This window comes from Rattus norvegicus, chromosome 5 (assembly GCF_036323735.1).
Source record: "Rattus norvegicus strain BN/NHsdMcwi chromosome 5, GRCr8, whole genome shotgun sequence".
NCBI lineage: Eukaryota > Metazoa > Chordata > Mammalia > Rodentia > Muridae > Rattus > Rattus norvegicus.
The window spans coordinates 135,952,035-135,975,738 of record NC_086023.1 but is presented as its reverse complement, the minus strand read 5'-3'; the positions used below and the strand labels follow the sequence as shown (position 1 = coordinate 135,975,738).

At 48.4% G+C, this 23,704-nt stretch overlaps 2 protein-coding genes across 11 annotated transcripts in view; one reads left to right on the top strand and one right to left on the bottom strand.

Moving 5' to 3' along the window:
- Positions 1-1,480: 1,480 nt before the first annotated feature.
- Tmem53 (transmembrane protein 53) lies at positions 1,481-17,395 on the bottom strand. 6 transcript variants are annotated; one of them, XM_006238665.5, is made up of 4 exons: positions 16,892-17,031; positions 11,477-11,600; positions 4,917-5,032; positions 1,832-2,524 (listed from the first exon to the last, which is right to left on the bottom strand). In XM_006238665.5, the coding sequence occupies exons 2-4, from the start codon at positions 11,490-11,492 to the stop codon at positions 1,871-1,873; spliced, it is 786 nt and encodes a 261-aa protein (XP_006238727.1). In that variant the 5' UTR covers positions 11,493-11,600; positions 16,892-17,031; the 3' UTR covers positions 1,832-1,870.
- Armh1 (armadillo-like helical domain containing 1) overlaps positions 17,086-23,704 on the top strand; it is a 39,597-nt gene continuing 32,978 nt past the window's right edge. The window contains exons 1-2 of one of the 5 annotated variants that reach the window (XM_008764051.4): positions 17,086-17,274; positions 17,384-17,503. The gene's annotated coding sequence lies outside the window, so the exon portion shown is untranslated. Of the gene's footprint in view, positions 17,275-17,383; positions 17,504-23,704 lie in introns of those variants that run through there. The other 4 variants (XM_063288243.1, XM_039110597.2, NM_001126297.2 and 1 more) reach the window with 4 other exon arrangements.

The window sequence follows — 23,704 nt, the reverse complement described above, 5'->3', positions numbered from 1 at the left end:
GCTGCTGTCTGTGTTTGCAGGGGTCTGACGGGAGGGAAGGCGGTGATCCTGTGCAGCATGCCCTGTAGTGTGTGAAGCCATGGGGGTGGGGGCATCCGGGGGCATCAGCAGGTATGTGGGGGTAGGGCTAAGAATCTGGGCTCCTGGCTATTGATGGGTAGGGGCTCTAGGTTAATTCCTTATCGATGTAGAATCGTCAGCTCATTAATCACAAAAGAGGTCAGAGCTTGGGGTACAGAGGGGATGTAAGCTCTAGTCCCCAACCTAGGGCAGAAGCAGCTACAGACAATTCAGACAAGCTCTGGGTCTCTTACCTTTTCAGTTCCCTGAAATGTGTCATGGGTCACCTGAGTAAGGGTATAATTCCTGCCTGATCCTCAGGTAAAAACAAACCAAGTGCAGGACTGTTAGGTTGCCGGGACTGCAGATAGAGCACCTTGTTAGCTCCACAGCTCCCCATTGCAGTGAAGTAACTGGATGCCTTCCTGGCAGAGGGAGGGTTTGGGTGAGCCCTCACCAGAGAACTGAGGAAAGGGTGATTGCTCAGACTCAAGGGATTTCTTTCTGGGATAACTGCAAAAGATACAGAAACCCGGTCTAGTTGGTAGCCCCTTTGCAAGCCTGCCTTATTGGAATCCGGAAAGACCCTTCATGGTCCCCATGCCCTGCTTGGTGCCACCGGATATCCTGAGCGCAGAGCTGGTAGTAGGGCTTGAACTCCAGACTGGCTTCCAGTGCAAAGGGAAGCAGCCTAGGAAGAGGTGGTCTGCCTCAGTGGTCATTTCTGAGCAGCCAGATGTCTCAACATCTCTGTTCTCCCTTTCCCCTGCCCTGGACTCATCGGGCCCTTGACAGCTGCTTACCAATCCAGAGCATGGGGGTGGGGGCGCATATACTCTAACCTGGCACATTTAACAGGGCATTCATTCATTCCACCAAAGCATGCTGTAAGAGTTGTCTCATGGTGCAGGCAACACTGCCACCTGTTGGCCATGGCTAGGAATGTAAGCACATCTCCAAGGAATCAGAAGAGGAGCAGAGAACCCCTGAGGATACAGTAGGCCTCTGGAGACTTAGGGATCTATTGCCCCGAGAATATGAGAAACCTCCCATCCAGATTTCAAACTGCCTGGCAAACTCTGAAAGTCCCTTGATCACAGAAAAATCTGCATATGAGCACATTCATTGGTGCCGCAGAGCCATGGGCAACCGACCGGCCATCTGGGATTCTGTGATGAAAAGAGCTCCTACGTTAAAGGTGTGTGCCTGTTCGTGTGCGGGCACACTTGTGTGCAAATGCATGAGGTCCACCAAGGGTATAGCTCCTCAGGCACTGTTCACTTTGCTCTTTGAGACAGGTCCTCTCTCTGGCCTGGGCTCATTAACTGGGACAGGTTAGTTGGCCAGTGAGTCCCAGGTGCTTGCCTATCTCTGCCGGATTTTAAGTGTGTGCCACTCTGCTTGGGTTTTTATTTGTTTGTTAATGTGAGTTCTGAGATTGGACTCAGGACTGTACAGCCAGCACTTTACCAATTGAGCTCTCTCCTCAACCCCACGTTATTTTTGAAGACAACTCTGGGCTTGGAGTCATCCACCTAACACTAACACACACACGCGCGCGCGCACACACACACACACACACACACACACACACACACACACACACACACACAGAGTGTTAACCCTTTACAGACCAAACATCGTAGGAATCAGCAGCCTATCACACTTGTCCGAGTAACTGTAAGGCTGCCCCGCAGAAGCCTGCCTGGACACTCCCAATCCCAGGATCAGGGGGAGTAGCCATGCTAGTAGCCCCCAGGATGGATATAGGTTGAAGGGAGGTGTTGGCATTTATTTCTGGAGCAGGGCCTCAGCACTGGACACAATTATGCATGAAGTCAACACACAGACTTGTATAGTAAGTAGGATAGTCTCGGAGGTGGCTGACATGCGCAGATGTCACGAAGTCCACTCCGCGCACTGAGACCTGGTGAGCCAGGCGTTCCTCCACCATCCGTTCCACATCCCTGGCTGAGACCACCTTATCAGCTCTAGAGTAGAGGTAGAGCTCGGGCCAGCAGGAGCCTGAATCCTGCAGCCTGTCGTAGAAGTGGGTGTGGAAGAGGGCCGTGAATGGAGCAAACAGGAAGTGGAACAGGACCACCACCAGCGCAAATGCTGCCAGGAGCAACAGGCGAAGCACGGCAGGTCTGCGCTCCAGGATGGTTGCCAGGGCCCTCAGGGCCCCTATCAGGTCGCTATCCCCAGGGCCACTGTCAAAGATGGTGCCCACCACATGCAAATGGCGGAAGCGCTGATGGGTCTGAAGGAGCTCCAGCACGTAGCGGTAGAGCATGACGCCGGCATTGCTGAAGACATGGAAAAGCAGAGGCTCCCGCTCAATCTCATAGTCAAAGAGGAGCTCAAGCAGCTTCTGGGCCACCACACGAAGTGAGGGAATGCCCAAGGACTCAGAGAAGAAGACCATGTGCCAGGGGGCCGTGTATCGGATCACAATGCAGCCCTGGAGAGACAAGAGGGACAAGGTCAGTCTCAGGGATACGGTGGTGTGGCGAGCACATTAGCCAGAGGAGCGCAGGAGCACTAATTTCCACAGGGTTCTGTTGTAGCCAGTTTGCCAGCTGCAGGTATAGGTGCCTCCCAGGAGTGGACGTACACTCAAGGCCTGATGCTGTCCATGCCTTTTCAGCCTGGGATGGTATTTGAAGCCTGGAGAGAGCTCATGTTTTGGAGACATCTGATTCAACCAGAAGAAAGTATCTCCCCTCTAGTTTTCTCTGTGGCTGTCCTCCTAGCTAACACCACCCAAGACCTTGGCGCATGGGTACATCATGCTGCAGATCACCGTGCTTCCTAGACACAAGAGATCGAGAGATGGCATGCAGGTCCCGGCCTTGACCACCAGAGGGCGATGATGAGCCAGCTCCGCATCACTGTCCTGTCCTTGGCTCGGTTGCAGGGCCCTGAAAACACACTGTCTGGATACAGGGGTCTCACCCTTAATTATACCTGCCTGATTCCTGGATTTAGGACCACTCCTCATACTCAACTTGAAATCCAAAACCAGAAAGACAAACAGACAGAAAGGCCAACAGACAGGGGGACAGAAACAAAACAACAATGAATGAAATTTAAACTACAGAAATCCTAAAATCTAGGCCCAAGCTCACTTTCAACTTCTATACCCCTAAGTGCCTGCCTCAAGTGAGCCTTTATACCTCTGGTCAGGTCCCCTTGAAGGCCAGTTAGAAAAGGCACCAGACACCACCCTGGCTGGGTCTTAATCCCTCTTATTAATTTGTTCTAGAGACAAAGAGCCCCTCTGTCAGGAGCATCTGAGTAGGACAGGCTCTGGGGTCAGACGGGTCTGGGCTTAATTCCTGGCCCTGCCACTTATTAACTGTCTGGGCAAAGAGTAATTTACTTCCTATTTCTCTGTCTGTGCCCCCATCTATAACTGGGATGACACCCACCTCAAAAGGTTATGGTAGAAGTTTTTTTTTTAAAAAAATGTATCTCGAGTGACAAGGCCAGTACCTGACAGGAGCAAGGGGAGACCTGTGGGCACAGCTCTCAGAGACCCCTGAGCTTCCAGCCATGGAAGCACTGAAAACTCTGAAGGGGGGCGGTGGCTGAAGGCCACTCCCACTCCCAAATGCTAATACCCAAGAGAGGCTTTTAGCCTTTCCCCTAGCCCCGCAGCAGGTGGGGTTATTCTCATAAATATTCCCTACAGCCCAGTCTCCTCAGTAAGCCAGAAGTAAGGCCTTCTTCAAATCACAAGGGAGGATACAGAGGCTTGAGGGATGCCAGAATTGGCTGCAGTGCGGGGGCCCGGATTGGACTCCGGGCTTGGACATATCAGCTATGTAAGATGCTTTGGGGACATGTGACTTGGGTATCCGGACATGAGCTGTAAACGGTATGTAATGAAAACTTACTCACATGACAAGGTGGAATTCATGGCTTAAACATGGCAGGCGGCACACGGTAACTAATGATCACATTTGACAAAACGTACACAGAGGGGACCTAGACGGACACACTCCTTACAGCGTAAGCAGAAGCAACCCCTCGACGGTAGACAGGCTGGCCTGGCACTACTTTCTTAAATAAGAACAATAGACTTTGACTGGCAAGCTTTTTACTTCATGCCCACCTTCTCATTGCCGGGGGTGAGGCAACCCTTCTCCGAGGCTGTCCCTGCACCTGCCCTGCCAGCTCAGCACCTCTGTCTTCCCTGGGACCTCCCACCCACTTTACCCCTCACGCTTTCTGCACACATAACACCCCCTCTGCAAAAGCCAACCCCCTAAGCACTTGCCTCCATTTTTCTTGTCCATCTGCTCCCCTTTCCCTGAAGAGGTGTCTTCATGAAGTTTGCGTTCCTCGTGGTTTTCACGCACTCCTAACACCCCTGGTATCTCATCACCCGGAACCTATGAATTCTCTTTAATGTTCCTGTCTCAAACCACTCCCCTTTACCCAGAAAGTACCCAGCTTGGACCCTGGCATGACCCTGGGTGCCGCCTTAGCCCGGGCCTGATCTGTCTTCCCTACTCCACAACCCACCACCTGCCCAGCCCCATGCTCCTCTGCACCCGAGTCACCTGAACCCCCTCTAAACTTATTTCCAGACAGACATCAGAGCTAGGGAAGCAGTCAAGGCCCTGGAGGACAGAAGCGGCTGCAGGAGACACAGTATAACCCTGCCAAAGTCCATGAACCCACTGTCTCCCTCACAGGCCATCTTGGCATGCTCCAGGGCTGCCATGGAGGTGGTCAGCCTTTGCTCCAGCCCAAAGGTGAAACAACCAAACTTAACATTCCCCCACAAAGCGGCCAAGGCTAGCAGAGGCCCGCACCCTGGGCAAGCACTTGCCCGAAGTACTCACCCTTTTGTGGTAGATGGCACTATACTTGGCCAGGTTCTTGTCCCTGCAGCCACCCCAGCCCAAGAGAATCACCACAGGCTGTTGCTTCCCGGCCTCCTTCCCACCTTGGCTGTTCTCTGAAACACAGATGAGAACGGTCAACACCAGAGGCAGAATTGGGGTTCTGGCCAATCTAGAGCTGTGGGCAGGGAACCGACAAGTACTCCAGTCTCCATGTGGTTCCATCATTCCAGCCAACCGCCTTTTCCTAGGCCTCTGTGGAGGTGCCACGGTATCACTGGATAAGCCCACATGAGGACACACCAAGTCTTGTTAGGGGACTGGGGATATAGTTCACTTAGCAGTGTGTTGACCTAGCACGTGTAAAACTGTGGCTTCAGTCTCCAGCACTATAAACCCAGCATGGCAGTGCCTGTCTGATTCCTCCGTACTTGGGAAGTGAATCAGAAGTGATCAGAAGCTCAAGGTCATCTTTGCCGACATAGTGAGTTTGAGACCAGCCTTCACAATATAAGACCCTGCCTCAAAACAAATAGTTACTTTAACACACAGCCATTCTCACCCAGTCTATCTCTTGTCTATGGCTACCTTCGGATGAAATCACACAGATGACCGGCTACAAAAAAGATCTATGGCTCACAAAGCCTCAACTATTACTGTCTTGACAGAAAAAGTTTGCTAGCCCCTGTTCCAATCTGGAAACAGATGGAGGGGAAAGATCCTAAGAGGAGAACTGGAAGGGCTTTGGGCGGAGCTCCGTTGACAGACAGATTGCCTAGCATGCTTGGGGACCTGGGTTAGATCCACAGGATCACATAGCATAAACTAAGCACCGTGCTGCACACCTAGATCGTCCTAGTTCCCCGGAGGTGGCGACGAGAGGATCAGAAGTTCAAGGTTGTCGTCAGTTAGAGAGTGAAGTCAAGGTTCGAAGTCAGCCTGAGGCACGTGAGACACCCTTCCCCCTTAGTGGCAAAAAATAAAATAAAATAAATAAAATAAAAATAACAAAAGAGGGGTTGGGGATTTAGTTCAGCGGTAGAATGCTTACCTAGCAAGCGCGAGGCCCTGGGTTCAGTCCCCAGCTCCGAAAAATAGAAAAAGAAAAAAACAAAAATAACAAAAGAACTGGGTAAAATGACAGTAGCAGAGACAGGAGGCTGCCTGACTCCAGCCACTCCTCCACTGTGCTGCCAAGAGAACACTGCAGCCTGTATTCACGACGTTAACCCTGTAACACCATAGGCAGGTATGCTGTGTGACGTATGCTCTGTACCTTGAGCACCTCCAGGGTCAGCGCCGTCCATGGCTGGAAGCACCCCTCCTTCTGTGATGTACTTAAAGCAGAAGCCAACTGTTGGCACCATGCATATCTGATGACTTCCCTAAAAACATGTCCCACCCACCTCATTTCCCCTGCAAGGTAGGTGACACCCCCTCTGTGGGGGCATTTACACAAGGACTGTAGCTAGACAGCCAACCTTTTAAAAGGGCTGGATACGTACCCTCCCAAGGACCAAGCCGCTAGGCTATGCTCAGCAGACACCTGAAATTTATTGATGCTGGTGGTGACCTAGCAACAGTAAATTTCAAGGCTAGTTAAGAAGATGGTAAATATAAATCACTAACCTTTGGACAAAAGGAAGACAACAATTTCCTGTGGAAATTAATGTGATTGAAAAGTTCAATGTTCCTGCTCTCCAGAAGCAGCGACTCTGGCCTTCAGAGATTAACTGCCTGCACCCGCAGGGCTCTAGGCCGGATGGAACAGAAGCTACCAGACCTTCAGTCCCTTGCTGACTCCTGCCATCCCTGTCAGCTCAGGCAGCTCCAGTCAGGCACAGCCATTCTCATCCCTGTACCCCTCTATCTTCTGCCAGGGCAGCACCTAAGGACCTGAACGATGTGGGTGGGGGTGGGGACCAGCCCAATCCTGTCCACCTCCAAGCTCAGACTACTGCAGGCTCCTGAATTAAACCAACAGCTCCCTAGTCCCACCAGATGAACCTCTGAGCTCAAGCCACTGGGTTTCATGGCCTTGCCACAAGACAAGCCCAGCAGCCCCTCAGAAGCACAGAAAGGGCATCACTAAACAGAGATTTGAGCAGGTTCTGCAGAGCTTCCAGACTGTCCTTCCAACACTGGGATGTGTAACTCTGCTCAGCTCTGGGGTGGGATATCTGTTAGCTCCCTTGGCAGGATGATTCTTAAGATCTTTGTCTCTATGGAGACACCAGTGCCCTGGACTGGCTGCAGATTCCCAGAGCCTAAGCACTCCCGTCCTTCTGCTCTTCAAGAGGAAGAACATGTTGGTTTATTCTCCAGCTCCAATACCCAGCATGCTCTTCCCAGGGTGGAGGTGAGGTGGAAGGGGTACACGCTGCCCCGTGTTGTTAACATTAGCTTTAGCTTCTTGTGATGCTGGGAATGGAATTCAGCACCATGTGTATGTCAGGCAAGCCTTCTACTACAAACTTTTACCCCTAGCTGTCCCTTTGGAGTCTATACCTGAACATCCTATAAAGGTTTATTATTATTATTATTATTATTATTATTATTATTATTATTATTATTATTTTGGAAAGTGATAGTGACCAAGAAGAAAGGTCTGCCAGAGGAAGTTATGTTTGCTATAGTGGCCTCAAAGGTCCAATGATAGCATGCAGGCTGGACAGAGGACATGGGCAAGCAAGGTTGTGATAGCCATCTGGGCCACAGTAGGCAGTCCTTGGACTGGGACCAGGAGAGACAGAGAGCAATGGACAGAGAAGCAGTCAAGAGTGGACTGGGATCTGATTCCACTGAGTTGGGGTTTGATTCCAAAGCAGTAAAGAGAGAATAAAATTCTGGAACGGGCATGATCCAATCTGTTACTGACTACTGTAGACTTAAACAACTGTTTGTTTAATGCCTAGCTCTCTCCCCTTAACCAGCAGGTTCTGCAGCTCAGGAAATGACATCTACCGAGTTTAGCACCACACGCCCAGTGGACAGCGCCACGGCTGGCCTGGACAGGAGTTCAGCAATATTATCACACACCCACTCCACTCATCAGACTAGCGTGGTACTCCCCAACCCCACCATGCTGTCCTCCAACTGCACTGACAGTGTTTGCTGGAGAAGCTAGGCTGCAACTGCAAGGGAGAAGTGGCGGGGTCCTCAACAAGGGCCCTGGGGAGAAAAGAATGAGGACATGACTGCCACAGGCTGGGAGTGGTGGTCTGGGAAGCTTTTGGTAGGTCACAGACCTCAATATAAAAATTAGAACTGGGAGAGATGGCTCGGAGGCTAAGAGTACTGTCTGCTCTTCTGGAAGAGCAATTTCAGACCGGCCAGAGCTCGATAGTGAGACCTTGTCTCAAATAAAAGAATTAAAACTATAAATCTTTAGGGTTGGAGAGATAGCTCAGCAGTTAAGAGCACTTAAAAGACCTGGGTTCAATTCCCAGCACCCACATAGCAGCTCACAATCATCTTTAACCCCAGTTCTAGGGGATCCAATGCCCTTTTCCTCTTCTGACTTCTGTGGGTGCCAGGCACACAAGTGGTCCACAGACAAACATGTAGGCAAAATACCAATATGCAGAGAATAAAATATTTTTTTAGAGAGGAGCACAGCTCCACGACCATAACTAAGCCACAGTTTTGGGCTGTGGCAAAGGCACAGAGAACCCACAAGCAGCCAAGAGCTCTGTACTTATTTTTATTTCACATTTGTGCACCATGTGTGGCCAGGTGCTTAGAGGCCAGAGGAGGCGCTGGATTCTCTGGAACTCTAATTACAGGTGACTGTGAGCCTCCAGGCGAGTGGCAGATACAGAAACTGAGGCTTCTGCCTGAGCAACAAGTGTGCTTAACCTTTAGTCCATCTCTCCAGGCCCAAATTTTATAATTTAAAGGGCACTTTCCAAGAAAGAAAGAAGAAAGGGGGGAAGGGAGAGAGGAAAGACGAGAGGGAGGGAGACAGTGCGGGCGAGGGAGCCCTATAGAATATAAACCACACCTTTGATATAGTACTTGTACCCAACATATTTTTAAACTTTTACAATCTATAAACAAAACCCAATTGTGTACGTGCGCATGCGCAGACATCCCCAGCTTTTCACATGGGTACCAACATCTTTAGATCATTCTGCTGATGCAGTAAGCCCTCATTCTCCACTGGTCATGAGTACATGGAAAGTCGTTTAACTTCATGGTCATTAGGGAAATGAAAGTCAATGCTACATGAAACACCACTTTATGCTTATGAGAAGAGCTAGAACCAGAGTTAAGAGGAGCAACACACACCACAGGAGAAACCAAAGCCTTTATACACTCCTGTAGAAAGGGAAACTAGTCCAATCATTTTAGTCAACAGTTTGGCAGGTCCTCCCAGAACTGAAACATACTATAACCCCAGCGGCTTCCAGAGAAACATGAGACCTGTGAGTTCAAGTATCACCTGGGCTGTCAAGCAAAATTTAAGTCAACCTGGCATGCACAGCGCAAACTAGTGATGGCTAGTTTTATGTTAACTTGACACAAGCTAGAGTCATCCGAAAGAGAGCATCAGTTGAGAAAATGCCTCCATAAGATCCAGCTGTGAGGAATTTTCTCAATTAGTGATCAATGGGGGAGGCCCCAGGCCAAGCCATTGTGGGTGGTGCCATCCCTGGGCTGGTGGTTGTCGGTTCTATAGGAAAGCAGGCTGAGCAAGCCATAATGAGCAAGCCAGTAAGCAGCACCCCTCCATGGCCTCTGCATCAGCTCCTGCCTCCAGGTTCCTGCCCTGTTTGAGTTCCTGTCCTGACTTCCTTCAGTGATGAACAGTGATGTGGAAGCGTAAGTCAAACAAACCCTTTCCTCCCCAAGTTGCTTTGGTCATGGTGTTTGTCACAGCAACAGTTACCCTAAGATAGACTCTATCTCAAGACAGCAAAAATTAATCATTGAGTTATTTGAGACCCAATAATTCACTCCTAAGCTAGGAACTGAACACAATGGTCCACACAGAGACTTGGATTTCAATTTTTGTAGTAGTATATTCCCACTCTCTGAATATATCCATACAATGGAACACTACTCAGTCATAAAAAAGGATGAAGTGCTACCCATCCTGTAGTATAGATGAGCCTCAGAACACCATGCTAAGTGAAAGGAGCTGGCCTCAAAGGTCAGGTACCATACGATTCCACATATATAAAACACCAGAAAAGGCAGATCAGACAGACAGAAAGCAGATATGTGGTTGTCAACAGCTAGGAGGAGGAGCGGGGAGTGACCACTATGGGTAAGATTTCTTTTCAGTGGGAACATTTTATACACAATATACCACCCAATATTAATGGTAAATGCTAATGAATGAGAGGCGGTTTGGTTTTTGAGACAGGGTCTGACAGCCTCGAACTTGCGGTACAGTTGAGAACACCTTGAACTCCTCCTGGTCCTCTTGCCTTTCAATCCTGAGTGAGGGATTACAGCTGTGAGGTATTTTTTTCCCAGGACTTTTTAAACCCATTTTCTAAAACAAATATGGGGCTGGAGTACTCAGGGGTAGAACTTGCCTATTCTGTGTAAGACCCTGGGATACTGCAAAAACAAAAACAATTTCAAAGCAGAGGGTACCAATTTCGTGAGCAGTGTTACAATACCATTTCAAAACGACAATAGGGAAGGTGGTTCCATCAAAGCGACCAAGGCGGTGTGCAAAAATACCCAGAAGCCTTGGGGATGAAGACACATTCTTTTCTACCCTGACACTTCTTGAGCGTGCTACAAAATAACTCAATCTCCAGGCTGCCTGCCATCTGTCAGGGATAACAGGACACTAGAAACACAGGAATTACAAATAAGTCTCCGGTACAGCAAGCCGTGCAAGTCACAAACGAAGGCATAAATTAGATTGCATGTGTCCCAGGGGCGTGTGGTGAAGGCAGAGAGGGCCTACCTGACACCGGCTGTTTTTAATGGGAGCTGGAAGCAAACACAAGGAACCCATGTGTTCTTAACCCCAAGCAAAAAAATTACTCCCTGGCTTCTCTACTCCCCAGAAATCCTCTCTAGAGTCTCATTCCTATATTTAATCCAAATCGTTTTAAACTTAGATTTTGAAATACCATAGTAGAATTGCATCCCATCTAAGAATCTACACCATATGAGGTCATACATCTTTCCACACTATTATTATGGTCATACATCTCTCCACACATCTCTTTTTTTTATTATTAATATACATAAGTACACTGTCACTGTCTTCAGACACAGCAGAAGAGGGCGCCAGATCTCTTTACAGATGGTTGTGAGCCACCATGTGGTTGCTGGGAATTGAACTCAGGACCTCTGGAAGAGCAGTCAGTGCTCTTCACTGCTGAGTTATCTCTCCAGCCCTTCTCCACACCTGTCTTCAGACACACCAGAAGAGGGCGTCAGATCCCTTCATAGATGTAAGACACCATGAGGTTGCTGGGAACTGAACTCATAACCTCGGGAAGAACAGTCAGTGCTCTTAACCACTGAGCCATCTCTCCATCCCTCTGCACATCTCTCAACTCTGTGACTGTGAAACAGACCTAACTTACTTTCCAGTTCCTCCATCTGTGAAATGGGGCTAACACTGGAAAAAACTCAGCAAGATCACGACTGCAGAAGGCTCAACGGTGTGCTGGCTCAGAGAGTTCAATAAGGAAAATGACCACTTCCTTGCTGTAGAAAAAGCTGAAAGTGAGTATCTAGTAAACGGGAATCACATTCTCTGTTGCCTGCTTTCCTCTACTCCATCCTCCACTTCCCCCATGACTATCTCTCCACGTCAGTTTATATATTTTTACACCGTTATTTTCAGTGGCTGTAGAATATTTTCATACTTTATGGTGACCAATCTCCTATTACTGGACATGATGTTCTTCCCAGTTTGAGGCTATAATAAAAATACCTCAGTGGACACCCTTTCTTCGCGTGCAGGCTTCACTGTGGCATGGCATCCCTGCAGTCCTTACCTCATGGCAGCCAAAATGTTCACCTTCACAGCTCTGGGGTGAGGCTCCCAGGCAGGAGAGTGTTCCTGGGAGCAGGGTACCTCACATCCGCCATACATCCATCGCTCATCTGTGAACCTTGACTAAGAGTACCCTTCTGCCCAGGGTGAGGGTGAAGATTAAAAACCCCATGAAAGGGGGTCCCAGAGGGCTGGCATGAGATGGGGCGCAGCATGGTCACGGTGGACGATGACAATAGTGACACTGGGCCCAGACTTCACATGCAAGGCTGTGGGATGATGTCACAGGTGAGGCAGGTACAAGATAGAAGGAGGCCTGTCATTGGAGGAGAAGGAAGGATGGGTGGGAGAAAAGTTTGAAGGAAGAGGAGGAGACTGGAACGGAAAGGAGGAAGAGACAGGAGGGAGAGAGAGAGAGAAGCCATGGCAGGACAATATGGCAGGTGACATTAAGATTCCGCTCTGTGTATTTACAGGTTGTTCTTAATGTTCTTAAGGGATGGATGTGTACTGGGCTTTGTATGTTTAGGTGGGCAATTATATCTTATCAATTGGGTCAAAGGTTATTGTGTTGTGTGTTCTTTCATGTGTGGCGATTTAAGTGTAAGAAAGTGTGGGGCGGCTGGTCTGGGCCACCACAGAGTTGGGGGTGTGTTTCTGGCATGGAAACCTGCCTTGGGAATTAGATAGGTAGAGAGATTGCTGCCTTTGGCAGTGTGATAAGGGATGGAGCAGAGTGGATGAGAGGCTTTGTTGACTGAGAATTAAGATCTCCAGCAGATATCTTGGGGCACCACGGTGCCGATCCTAGTGGGGATAAAAGACAACCTTACTTTTTTATTTTTTATATTTTTATAACAACATAAGGCCTGGAACAGACACATGCATGCAACAGGCCCTTGAGAAGAGGGGGTTTTGTTTGTTTGTTTGTTTGTTTTGTTCTTTTGGAGTTGGAGGTTGTTTTGTTTTCTTTGAGACAGATTTCTCTGTGTAGCCCTGGCTGTCCTGGAACTCGCTTTGACAGGCTGGTCTCGAACTCACAGAGATACGCCTACCTCTGATTAAAGGTGTGCACCACCACAGCCCAGCTGGAAAGAGGTTTTAATTGGCTTGTTAATGGATGAGAGAAAGGGTACGAGAGTTTGAAAATAAATAAAATTTGTGCTTTAACGACACTCTGAAACTGGAACCATTACAGAGAAGACCAGCACGGCCCTTGCACAGCGATGCAGGAAATGCAGGAAGTGTTCAATGTGGTATTGTTTTGTTTTGCTTTTTGGTGTTTTTGAGACTGGGTTTGTCTCTGTAGCCTTGGCTGTCCTGGAACTTGTTCTGTAGACCAGGCTGGCCTCTAAGTCAGAGATCTGCCTGCCTCTGCCTCCTGAGCACCGGGAATAGAGGTGTGCATTGCCACGCTTGGCTATGTTTGGTGGTTTAACTAGGTGAATGGAAGGCTTTGGAAGGTGGCAGTCACAACAGCCTTTGGGGTCTACAGGTAAATGAGGAACAAATATTAATTGTCCCTTCTATCCACCCATCTATCCTTCCTTCCTTCCTTTCCTCCTTTTTCTTTTGAAATAAAGACATGCTCAGACTAACCTTGAAATTGCAATCCTCCTGCCTCAGCCTCCTCTGTGTTATGACTCTATACCTAGCCACCCCTTGAGGTTCTTGACTCTCCACCATCCAGAGCTCACCAAAGCCTCTCTTAGGCTCCTGCCCTCTGCAGCGTCTCCCTTCTGAGTTCTCCTCCAGTGCCTTTTCTTTGACACTTTCTGCTGTTTACCAGAGACCTGCCAGCCCTTGGAGGCTCCACTCCTGCAACACAGGCCCCTCATGATGGTGGGGACCCAGCACTGCTCCCTGGTGCCAGCAGTAACTCCCTGAGCTTAAAGATATGGCTACACGGGGTTGGGGATTTAGCTCAGTGGTAGAGCGCTTGTCTAGCAAGCACAAGGCCCTGGGTCCTCAGCTTGGCGGGGAGAGGGGGGAGATATGGCTACACTACTTAACCCTTCTAGTGGCAGACAAAAGAGAAGGCCCACGATAAAGCCTGAAACCCCTCAGGGCACCTCTGGTGACTGCCTTGAGGCCTTCTGTTAACTCAGAGGATAAGATCCCTGCCTTGAGATTCTCTATGAATTTTGAAGGGTCAGGGGAGTGTTGGAAGACTGTCTGCCCAGCCTGCCCCTACACAGTTCAGAGCTCCAAATTACTGCCGCCCACCTCTCCACTGGCTGCTCACCCTGCCGTCAATTCACTGCAGAGCTTGGCTCTGTGGCTTTGATTTCCTTTTGGGGGAGGCAATTCCCAAAACTAAATATGTCTGACCCACCTACACACTTCCTCACTAAAAGTGACCACAAAGGAAGGGCACTCTCCGCCCTGATCCTTGCAGGACAGTCATTCTGTGTAGCCAGGCCAACCTGCAAAGGAGCTCTCTGCAGTGGAGAAGCCAGAGGTTTCCGAGGCGAGCCGACAGGGCGCCTGTTAGGGTTAAGGTTAAGGAAACGTTCCCTGACCTCAGGCTTAGCTCTGAGAGGGAAGCAGAGGAAACAATTGTGAGCCCTGAAGGTACTTCTGCTTGGAAGAAAGCTTCGAGGAAACAGGAACGCTGTCCCTTAGAGAGGAAGAGGGCTCACTTTCTAGACAGCATCCATAATTGTGAAACCACCTGCTTCTACATTCCCTCCCTCCAGACAACCACAGCTCTCTGCAGGGCGCCTGAGCGTGAGTGTCTTGAAGCACCAACAACTACCCCAAGGCAGGGACATGGCCAAAGCTGAAAGGAGCAGAAAGGAACTGAGGCTGATGTGGCCCAAGAATAGGAAGTGCTTTCTAACAACTTCTCCAATTGGCCCGTATCTGGGAGAAAGCTCTGGGGCAGGGTAAAGGAGCCCCACAGGTATCTTCCAGTTCTAAGCCCAGCCCCCTAAAGCAACAACTGGGAGCACAGGGGAGGAGATACGAGTGGACAGAGAGGCCACTCAATTTCTGGCACTCAGGTCCAGCATCTACCCTGCCTTCCTGACTTTAAAGGGTTATTATTCTTTCTATCGGACACAGGAGCAATACATAGCTTAGAAAGATTGGGGCTGGAGAGATGGCTCAGCAGTTAAGAGCACTGACTGCTCTTCCAGAGGTCCTGAGTTCAATTCCCAGCAACCACATGGTGGCTCACAGCCATCTGTAATGAGATCTGATGCCCTCTTCTGGTGTGTCTGAAGACAGCTGCAGTGTACTCATATACATAAAATAAATAAATCTTTTTTAAAAAAAGATTCAAGAATAATTCTCTGTGAGTTTGAGGCCAGCCTGATGTACAGAATGGGTTCCAACACAGCCAGAACTACATAGGTAGACCCGATCTCAAAAATAATAAAAGAATAATATAACAATAACAGAATAAAAAGAAAACAGCAGTGAGCCAAAGACAGTTCTGATGGCACATGCTTGGCATGGGAAAGATTAAAGAATATTTGTAATTTCAAGCTCACTTGGGCTACAGAGTAAGTTCAAGGCCAGTCAAGACAACTGTCATAAGAGGAAGGCTGAGCTGGTGAGATGGTACAGCAGGGAAAAGCACTTACTGACAAACCACAGGACCTGAGTTAGCACTCCAGTTCACCCAGTAGAAAAAGATAAAAAAGTGTATGTGACCAGTGCACATACACTACGGTGTGCCCGCACACATGTGCGTGAGCGCGCGCGCGCACACACACACACACACACACACACACACAAATATGTAATACAAGTTAACGAGGGTTGAGTATGACCTAGTGGTAAAGCACTTGCCTTAGCATGCTTGAGACCCTGCGTTCAATTCCCCCAGTCCTGCCTAAATAAATAAGACTGTCTCTACCCACGTGGGTAGAGAGAGAATCCCTACTCTCCTGGCCATGCAGAAGGGAGAGCCAGCCCTTTGCAGCTCTGCAAGGACAGAAACAGTAACTCACTTCATCTAATGCTATGGTCAAAATTCTTCAAAAGTCCTTTCACATCTATAAGCCCAAGATCCATCTCTAGGGAGAAATGGACAACGGCAGCCATTGGTGCCTTGGGAAATGAGAGGCTGCTGCCCCGTCCTAGACTCCAAGCAAGGAGTACACAGTGTGACAGGGGGCCTGGGAAGGCGTTTGAAGGAAGTGTCCCCTAGCTTTATGATGAACTGGGCAAGTGAGGGGCAGTGGATTGAAACGAGACCAAAGAGAAGCAGAGGCCGGCCTGTACTCCAAGCCTCCTCTGCCCGTTTCTAAAAGGGACAACCTTCCATTCTCTGGAAGTAGTTTACACTACTTTACAAACTATTAATCTCATTAGGCTTCTCACACATCTTTTTTAATGATATGGCTATAGGAGGGTTAAAAAAAAAAACACGTTAATTTAAAGGCCAACTACTAAACTCACTTCCATCAGGACCCATGCCAAATCCTTTACACAAATAATCACAGTTGTGTAACCAGCAATTTTTGCTCAGGGAAAACTAGAACTCGAAGTTGAAAGTTTGCTGCAGGTCATCCAATTACTAAAGGGATAGGATTTCAACAGAGTTCGACCCAGCCTAACAGACCATTCTGTCGTGAACCAATGCCAAGGCAAATGGAGGGCAGGACTAGGCTTGCTGAGTCTCTGGGCTTCTCTGAGGACCAGAGGCTCCCCCAGGAATCCAATCAGTCTGCAAAAATGAAGGGTGGGCCTAGCCACACTTGCAGATGAGGGGAGAGAAGTGGGAAGCCCGATTCAAAACAAAAGAATGAGAATGAACCTCGAGAGGCCTCTAGCTACAAGGGAAGCAGAACATGGGCCTTGAGAACCTGGCATGGAACAGAAAGACCCTCAGTGGACTTGGGGGCGGGGCGCGGGGGCGGGGCTCTGCGCTCCGGGCAAGCTCTAACCAGCCCTGTGGGACCCCCGGAGGGGGCGGGCCAAGGGAGGGCGGGCCCGCAAGGCGGGCGGGGCACCGCTGTTAGGCCACCTCCCCAACCCCCCTCCATACTCTGGCTCCAGCAGGGCTGATCCGGGATCTCGATGCTGTAATCCAGCTCGGCCGAGGCCATGGTGAAGTTGCGGGCCGTCAGCACGGGCCTCCTGCCGGAACTCCCGCAGTTTCACCTCGCCCGGGCCCGGACGCCGCCGGGCCACGCCCCCTTCACGCCCACGCCCAGCGCTACCCAATCCCCGAGCCGCACTCTGTGACCTGCCTGCCTAGCAACCACCGAGTCGCTTCGCGCCTCGGGCGGCACCCACTAGTCGGGTCCTAGCAACCGCGCTCCGCCCCTACTGTCTTTGGGCCCCAGCAATTGGCTGACTCTCTTGATCTTGGATCAAGCATTGGTCAGTGGGGCAGCGCTCTTGGAGAGTACCCACCCTCCCGTGAAGGTAAGAGTCGGTGGGACGTTGAAGTAGAGGGCATCTCAGAACTTCGTCTTCCGGTACCTGGTAGAAAAGTTGAACGTGCACCTCTAACTACATCTACCTCCATCGCCAGCCGCAGTTCCCAGGCTGGAGGCAGAAAAACGAACACAACAGCGTTAAGGCGGCGCGTGCCAACCGGTCCTTGCAAACCTGTGGGTTGAGACTCGTTGCCTGGCTGGGAAGGGATCTTCAGGTAATGATTTAAGACATGCCCTTATATGTGTGATTCCAAATAGCTTAGAGGAGTAGAGCTTTCTTGCATTTAGTAAATATTTACTGAGCTGGGCATAGTGGCGCATGCCTTTGATCCCAGCACTCAGGAAGCAGAGGCAGGTGAATCCCTGTGAGTTCGAGAAAAGCCTGATCTACAGATCGAGCTCCAGGACAGCAAGGACTACACAGAGAAACCCTCTCTTGAAAAAACAGAAAAAGAAGAAGCTATTTGAGTGATGGGGAATGAGTGTGATATGGTGTGTAGGAGATGGAACCCAGGGAGGAAAAGTATTGAGGGCCGATGATTAGTAAGATAAATAAAATCTCAAAGATGGCACTGGATTTACAAACAAGGAAATTGTTAGCAACCTTTGCAAATGCCATTTCAGTGAACAAGTCAGTGGCTTGAAAGGTGGGTGGGAGGTGACAGTGTGGTGCTATACTATACCCCTGTAATTCCAGCATTTGAGAGGTAGGGCCAGGAGTTTCAATGCTTCAAGATCATTCTCGGGGCTGGGGATTTAGCTCAGTGGCAGAGCGCTTACCTAGGAAGCGCAAGGCCCTGGGTTCGGTCCCCAGCTCCGAAAAAAAGAACCAAAAAAAAAAAAAAAAAAAAAAAAAAGATCACTCTCAGCTACATAATGAGTTTCAAACTAGCCTATGCTACATGAGACTTGTAAAAAAAAAAAAAGAAAGAAAGAAAGAAAAGAAAAGGAGATGGAATACTTGCAAGGCAAGTCATTTTATCATTCATAGGAGGTATAGGCTTTTGTTCAAATGAGAGATATCCAGCAAAGAGGTAAAAGATAAAATTACAGGGGAAATGGGGTAAGTGAAAGAGTATGGCCCCCAACAGTGGAAAATCTCACTTTAAACCGTTAAGGAGTAACTGAGGAGATGGCTCAGCCAGTAAAGTGTCTCCTGGACTAGTGTGAGGAACCCCTAGACCCTAGACCCCAAGGACCCACATAAAAGCTGCAAGGAGTGGTGGCACACAGTAACCCCAGAACTGGGGAGGCATAGCCAGGCAGATCCCAGAGACTTGCTAGCCAATCACTTTGCCCAAACAGCAAGATCCAGATTCAATGGAAAAGCCCTCAAAAAAAAAAAAATATGGTAAGCGAAGGTGAGAGGGCACAGTGCTTGCTGATCAAGCCTGGAAACCTGCGCTCCATCCCTGAAGTCACATAAAGGAGGGAGGAGAAAGCTAACTCCACGCCATTAACCTTTGACCCTCCACACCTGCACTGTGCCATACACATACCCACTCTCACATATTCATCATCATCCACACAGTAACAGTAGTAATGGTTTTAAAAGATTTATTCATTTCATGTATGTGAGTACACTGTCACTGTCTTCAGACACAGCAGAAGAGGGCATCAGATCCCATTACAGATGGTTGTGAGCCACCATGTGGTTGCTGGGAACTGAACTCAGGACCTCTGGAAGGTGGAGATAAAGATACCCAGTGTGCTGGGATCTGAATGTTGAACTCTCAGCTACCTCTCTAGCACCATGTCTCACTGCACACCACCATGCTCCCACCATGATGATAATGGACTAAACCCCTGACATTGTAAGCCAGCCCCAGTTAAATTATTTCCTTTATAAAAGTAGGTCATGGTGTCTCTTCACAGCAATAGAACATTGCCTAAGGAAGAAATTGGTACCAAGAAGCAGAGTATTGGTGTGGCAGACCTGACCATGCTGCTTATGGGTGGAATGTGGACTTTGGGACTTTGGATTAGGAAAGCAGTTGGATATTTTAAGCCTGGCTTAATGGGCCACACTAGTAGGTATTTGGAAGACAGTGGTGCTGAGAGCTATGGAGATCATGGTGGCCCAGTCCAAGAGGTTTCAGAGGAGAAGAATATTATGGGTGGCCTACAAACCATTCTTGTGATATTTTGGCAAAGAATGTAGCTGCTTTCTGCCCCTGCTCCCCCTGCCCCCCAAAAAAACTGCCTAAGGCTAAACTGGAGTGGTTTGGATTAATGGCGTTGGCAGAGGAGATTTCAAGGCAGTCTAGTAGAGAGTGTGTGTCACAGGACAGATCTACAATGAAAGGGAGCAAACCGAGCAAGAAAATACAAACTATTGGAGGATGAAAAGAACACCAGGCGGTGTAATAGAGCTAAGTCCAGTGTTCAAGGAGATGTTTAAAAATTAAAGAAAAAGCCACATGCTAAGCAGAATAAACAGAGTGGTGATTTCAGGAAAGACTTCACCCGGCGAAGCTTCCAACTTGTGAAAAAGAATTTCAGAAAAGGTTAAGTAGTGAGGGAAACCATCCAACCAGAGAGTTGATGGAAATACATTTGGACAAGGGGCCTGTGTGAAGTGGAAACCGAAGGGTTCTTTGGAGAGTCGGTTGTGTTGGACGGTGTTTTGCTAGGGCAAGCACATGAAGGAATGTTTGGCTGAAGCAGACACAGGTAGAAGGATGTTCTGCTGAAGAAAGCACGTGAGAGAACACGTGATGAAGGATTCTTTGCCAACAAGACTCGTGTACTGTTCCTTATATTGCATAGTTGAGCTGCATTTGTTGAAACTCTATAGAGAAAAGTACACCAAAAGACTTCTGGCAGTGTGCTGGTGGCTTCTTGCTGCTTCCACAGACTTAGGCTGATTGGCAGAGTGATGTCAACTGACACAGGCTTAAGTTGAGTTTGGCTAAGACAGACCCACGTGCTGAGGCAAGGCATATGGTGAGGCAAGATCTGTGGAGGACACATGATGTTCGGAGGGAGTAGAAATAGGACTCAACAGACGGTGAGAGGGGCTTGGTTGTGGGGCTAGTTCTGCAATGCTTCTTGGTCTTTCCTCTTCGCTGATCTTCCATTCATTGAGACACAGCCAAGAACTTCTGGTCTCCCTGATGTTCCTAACCCCCCCCCACACACACACACTCATGCTGATTCAGCTGAGGCCTAGATGTTCCTGCTAGGTTGTGACACCACTGCTGCTATCCCGACACTACTTTACTGGGTTCCTGGTGTATCTGTGAAGTGCTTGTGAGTGAATCGAGCTGGCGCTGCTGACCTATGAACTGACCTGCTGGTTTCCTGACAAAGCAGATGGGATCTGCTCCAGAGACTCATTTCTAAACAGGTCCACTTCCCCATATCCTAACCTTTCTCCTCCACTACCTCTGGTGGGTGGTAGACAAGAGGAATTGAATGTTTATTAAAAGTAGGTTGCAAAAAATGTATACCTACATCAATGTTCTGGCCCTAGCCAGCTGCAGAACTTGGCAGCTTCAGGAATTTGATCCCAATCTTAAAATCCAGGATACAACAAAGAGGTTATGGAATCTCCCTCCATGGGTAAAGAAAGCCAGGTATGTATCAGGGTAGTCCCTAAGTGGAGATCCAGAGAGACCATTGCATGAAGCTATGAGAGCAAAGCCTGGATTTTATTGGAGACCCAAGATGTTGGAGATGCAAAAGTCTTGGGACAGTCCACCAAGGAGGGCTGCCAACAGAATGGAACCAGCTCAAGAGGGAGAAGTGTGGTGCAGTCAGAAAAGCTGAAGGAAGGAGCTGGAGATCTGAAGAGTGTGCTGACATCAGACATGGAGATGCAGAGTTTAGAGTTTGCCCAGCTGGTTTTTGGTCTTGTTTCGGTCCAGTATTTCCTCACTGTGCTTCTTTTCCTTCCTTTTAGAATGGTAATATACATATCCTGTGTCATTGTATGTTGAAAGTATATGACCTGCTTTTTTTTATTTCGATTTTATAGGGATTATAATTAAGATGTTGCCTTGAGTCTCAGAAGAGACTTTGAACTTTGGACTTTTAAACAGTGCTGAGACTGTGATAGACTATGGGAACTTCTGAAGTTCGTCTTAATGCATTTTTGCATTCTGCTATGGCTACAAGCCTATGGGCACCAGGGAGTGGAATGAGGTGGCTTTAATAACAATGGCCCCTACAGGCTCCTGTATTTGAATGTTTGGTCTCCAGAGAGTGGCACTACTTTTTTGTTTTGCTTTGTTTTGTTTTGAGACAGGTTTCCTCTGTGTAGCATTGGCTGTCCTGGAACTCACGTTGTAGCCCAGGCTGGCCTCGAATTTACAGAGATCTACCTGCCTCTGCCTCCTGAGTGCTGGGATTAACGATGTGTGCCACCACATCATAGTTCATAAGAGCGAGGAATCAAGACTCCAAGGAGAAGGCCTTCTTTGATTCTGCCCTGTGAAAACCCTAGGAACAAGAGCAGATGACCTTATCTTTTAGGGGACCTTTGGGGTATGGGGCAGACAGATAACCCATGGCTTAGAGCTTTCTTGCTTTTATAGGTGTATTTTATTCTGAATTTAGGGAAAGGAATTAGCAAGGGGGCTGTCTGGAAAATTTTATCTAATAACAAGACATACTAAGTACGCTCTTTTGTTTGTTTTCTGTTTATTCATTTGGCTTGGTTTGGTTTTTCTTGGGACAGAATCTTGCTACATTTGCCTTGGTTGGATGGCCTGGTACTTGCTACATAGTACAGAGTAGCCTTGAATTTATGATTGTTCCCCTGCCTCAGTCTCCCAAGTGCTGGGTTTCCATGCCTGGCTTCCCTTAATTGTTAGTAATTTCTTTTGAGTATTGCTAAAGAGTTCTCAGCGTGAGCTGGAGTTTTGAAATTTTGTGATTTGGGTTCACTTGCTTGAAGGACCTTTCTTTCAGCCACTGTAGAGTGGTTTGCAGCTAAGACTCCACTTATTAATCAGCTCTGATGATGAAGAGGTGGTCAAAGGGTCCGTTCTGGGCAGAAGAAGTATGCTGGCCATTCTTGCAGAAGACTGTGCCAAGGTGAGAAGGCCACAGACAATTTGGACTAAGGTTTCTAATCTGGAATTTAATTTCATGTACTATGATTTCCACACCATTTTCTCTCCAAGGTAAAATAATGACAGTTGTAATTGGCTGCCACTTACAGGGGGATTCCAGTGAGCATGATGGTGCTGGCCATTTTTCTGGCATCCTGTGCGAGCTCCAGTTCTGATCAAGCTGGTGAAGCTGACTTTTATTGCCCACTGCATGCCATGATCGGCTGACTATAAATTAAATCCCCTTCTCCAAAAGCCATTTCCCATTAGTGCTAATTTGTTTGCTTCTCATTTCTGCTGATCACTAGCGTCTCTGCTTGTGAGCACCTAATTGGAAATCATTTCTTTGACATTCCAAAAAATTTTCTCCCCTTCTTGGATGCCATTTGGCTTCAACTAAAGAACATTATGGTTTTCAGAAGAACAGCTCTCTCCAATTACAGTTTAACTGACCGTTCATGGCACCAAACCCCTGTCCTTAGTTTCCAAAGATGACACCCCTGCTGACATCGCCGTCCCTGTCATGGCTGTAAAATGCCTCATAGAACTCACACTGGCCTCCTTGGATGGAGCTTCCGCCACTCTGCACATAGCAGCTTTGAGAAGGCGGTGATTTTATGTACCTGCATATCACGGGCATTCAGATACAAACATCAAAACAAGAGCTGGCCCACCATCTATTAAACATCTATTTTACACCACCTGCCCCAGGGCACAGGGATAGGGAAACCAACCCTGCCCTTGAGTTCAGACTCCACGAGAGGGTTTGTTTTGACAGCACAGGAAGAGAGAGGGAAGGGCCACAATAGCAAGAGCCCTGAAGGACAAAAGGGAGTCACTCCTGACGTCAGGACAGTATTGAGAGCCCTCTGGAAGGGCCTGGGAGGTTGAAAACTAGGAGTCTGGGCATAGGAAAAGTGGCTGGAGATAAGATGAGGCAGGGAGCCCTTTTTAAAAAGATTTGTTCCTGGGTTGGGGATTTAGCTCAGTGGTAGAGCGCTTACCTAGCAAGCACAAGGCCCTGGGTTCGGTCCCCAGCTCCGAAAAAAAGAAAAGAAAAAAAAAGATTTATTTCCATTTTGATGTGCATCGATGTTTTGCCTGCATGTATGTCTATGTGAGAGTGCTAGCTAGATCCTCCAACATGAACTTACAGACAGTTGTGAGCAGCTATGTGGGTGCTGGGAATTGAACTCAGGACCTCTGGAAGAGCAGCCAATGCTTTTGGACTGCTGAGTCATCTCTCCAGCCCCCTAGGCAATAGGGATCTTTTTGGAAATTTATTTTTATTATTATTGCTTATGTGTGTATGGTGTCTGTGAGCATATTCAGGGTCATTCTTGGCTACATAGTAATTTG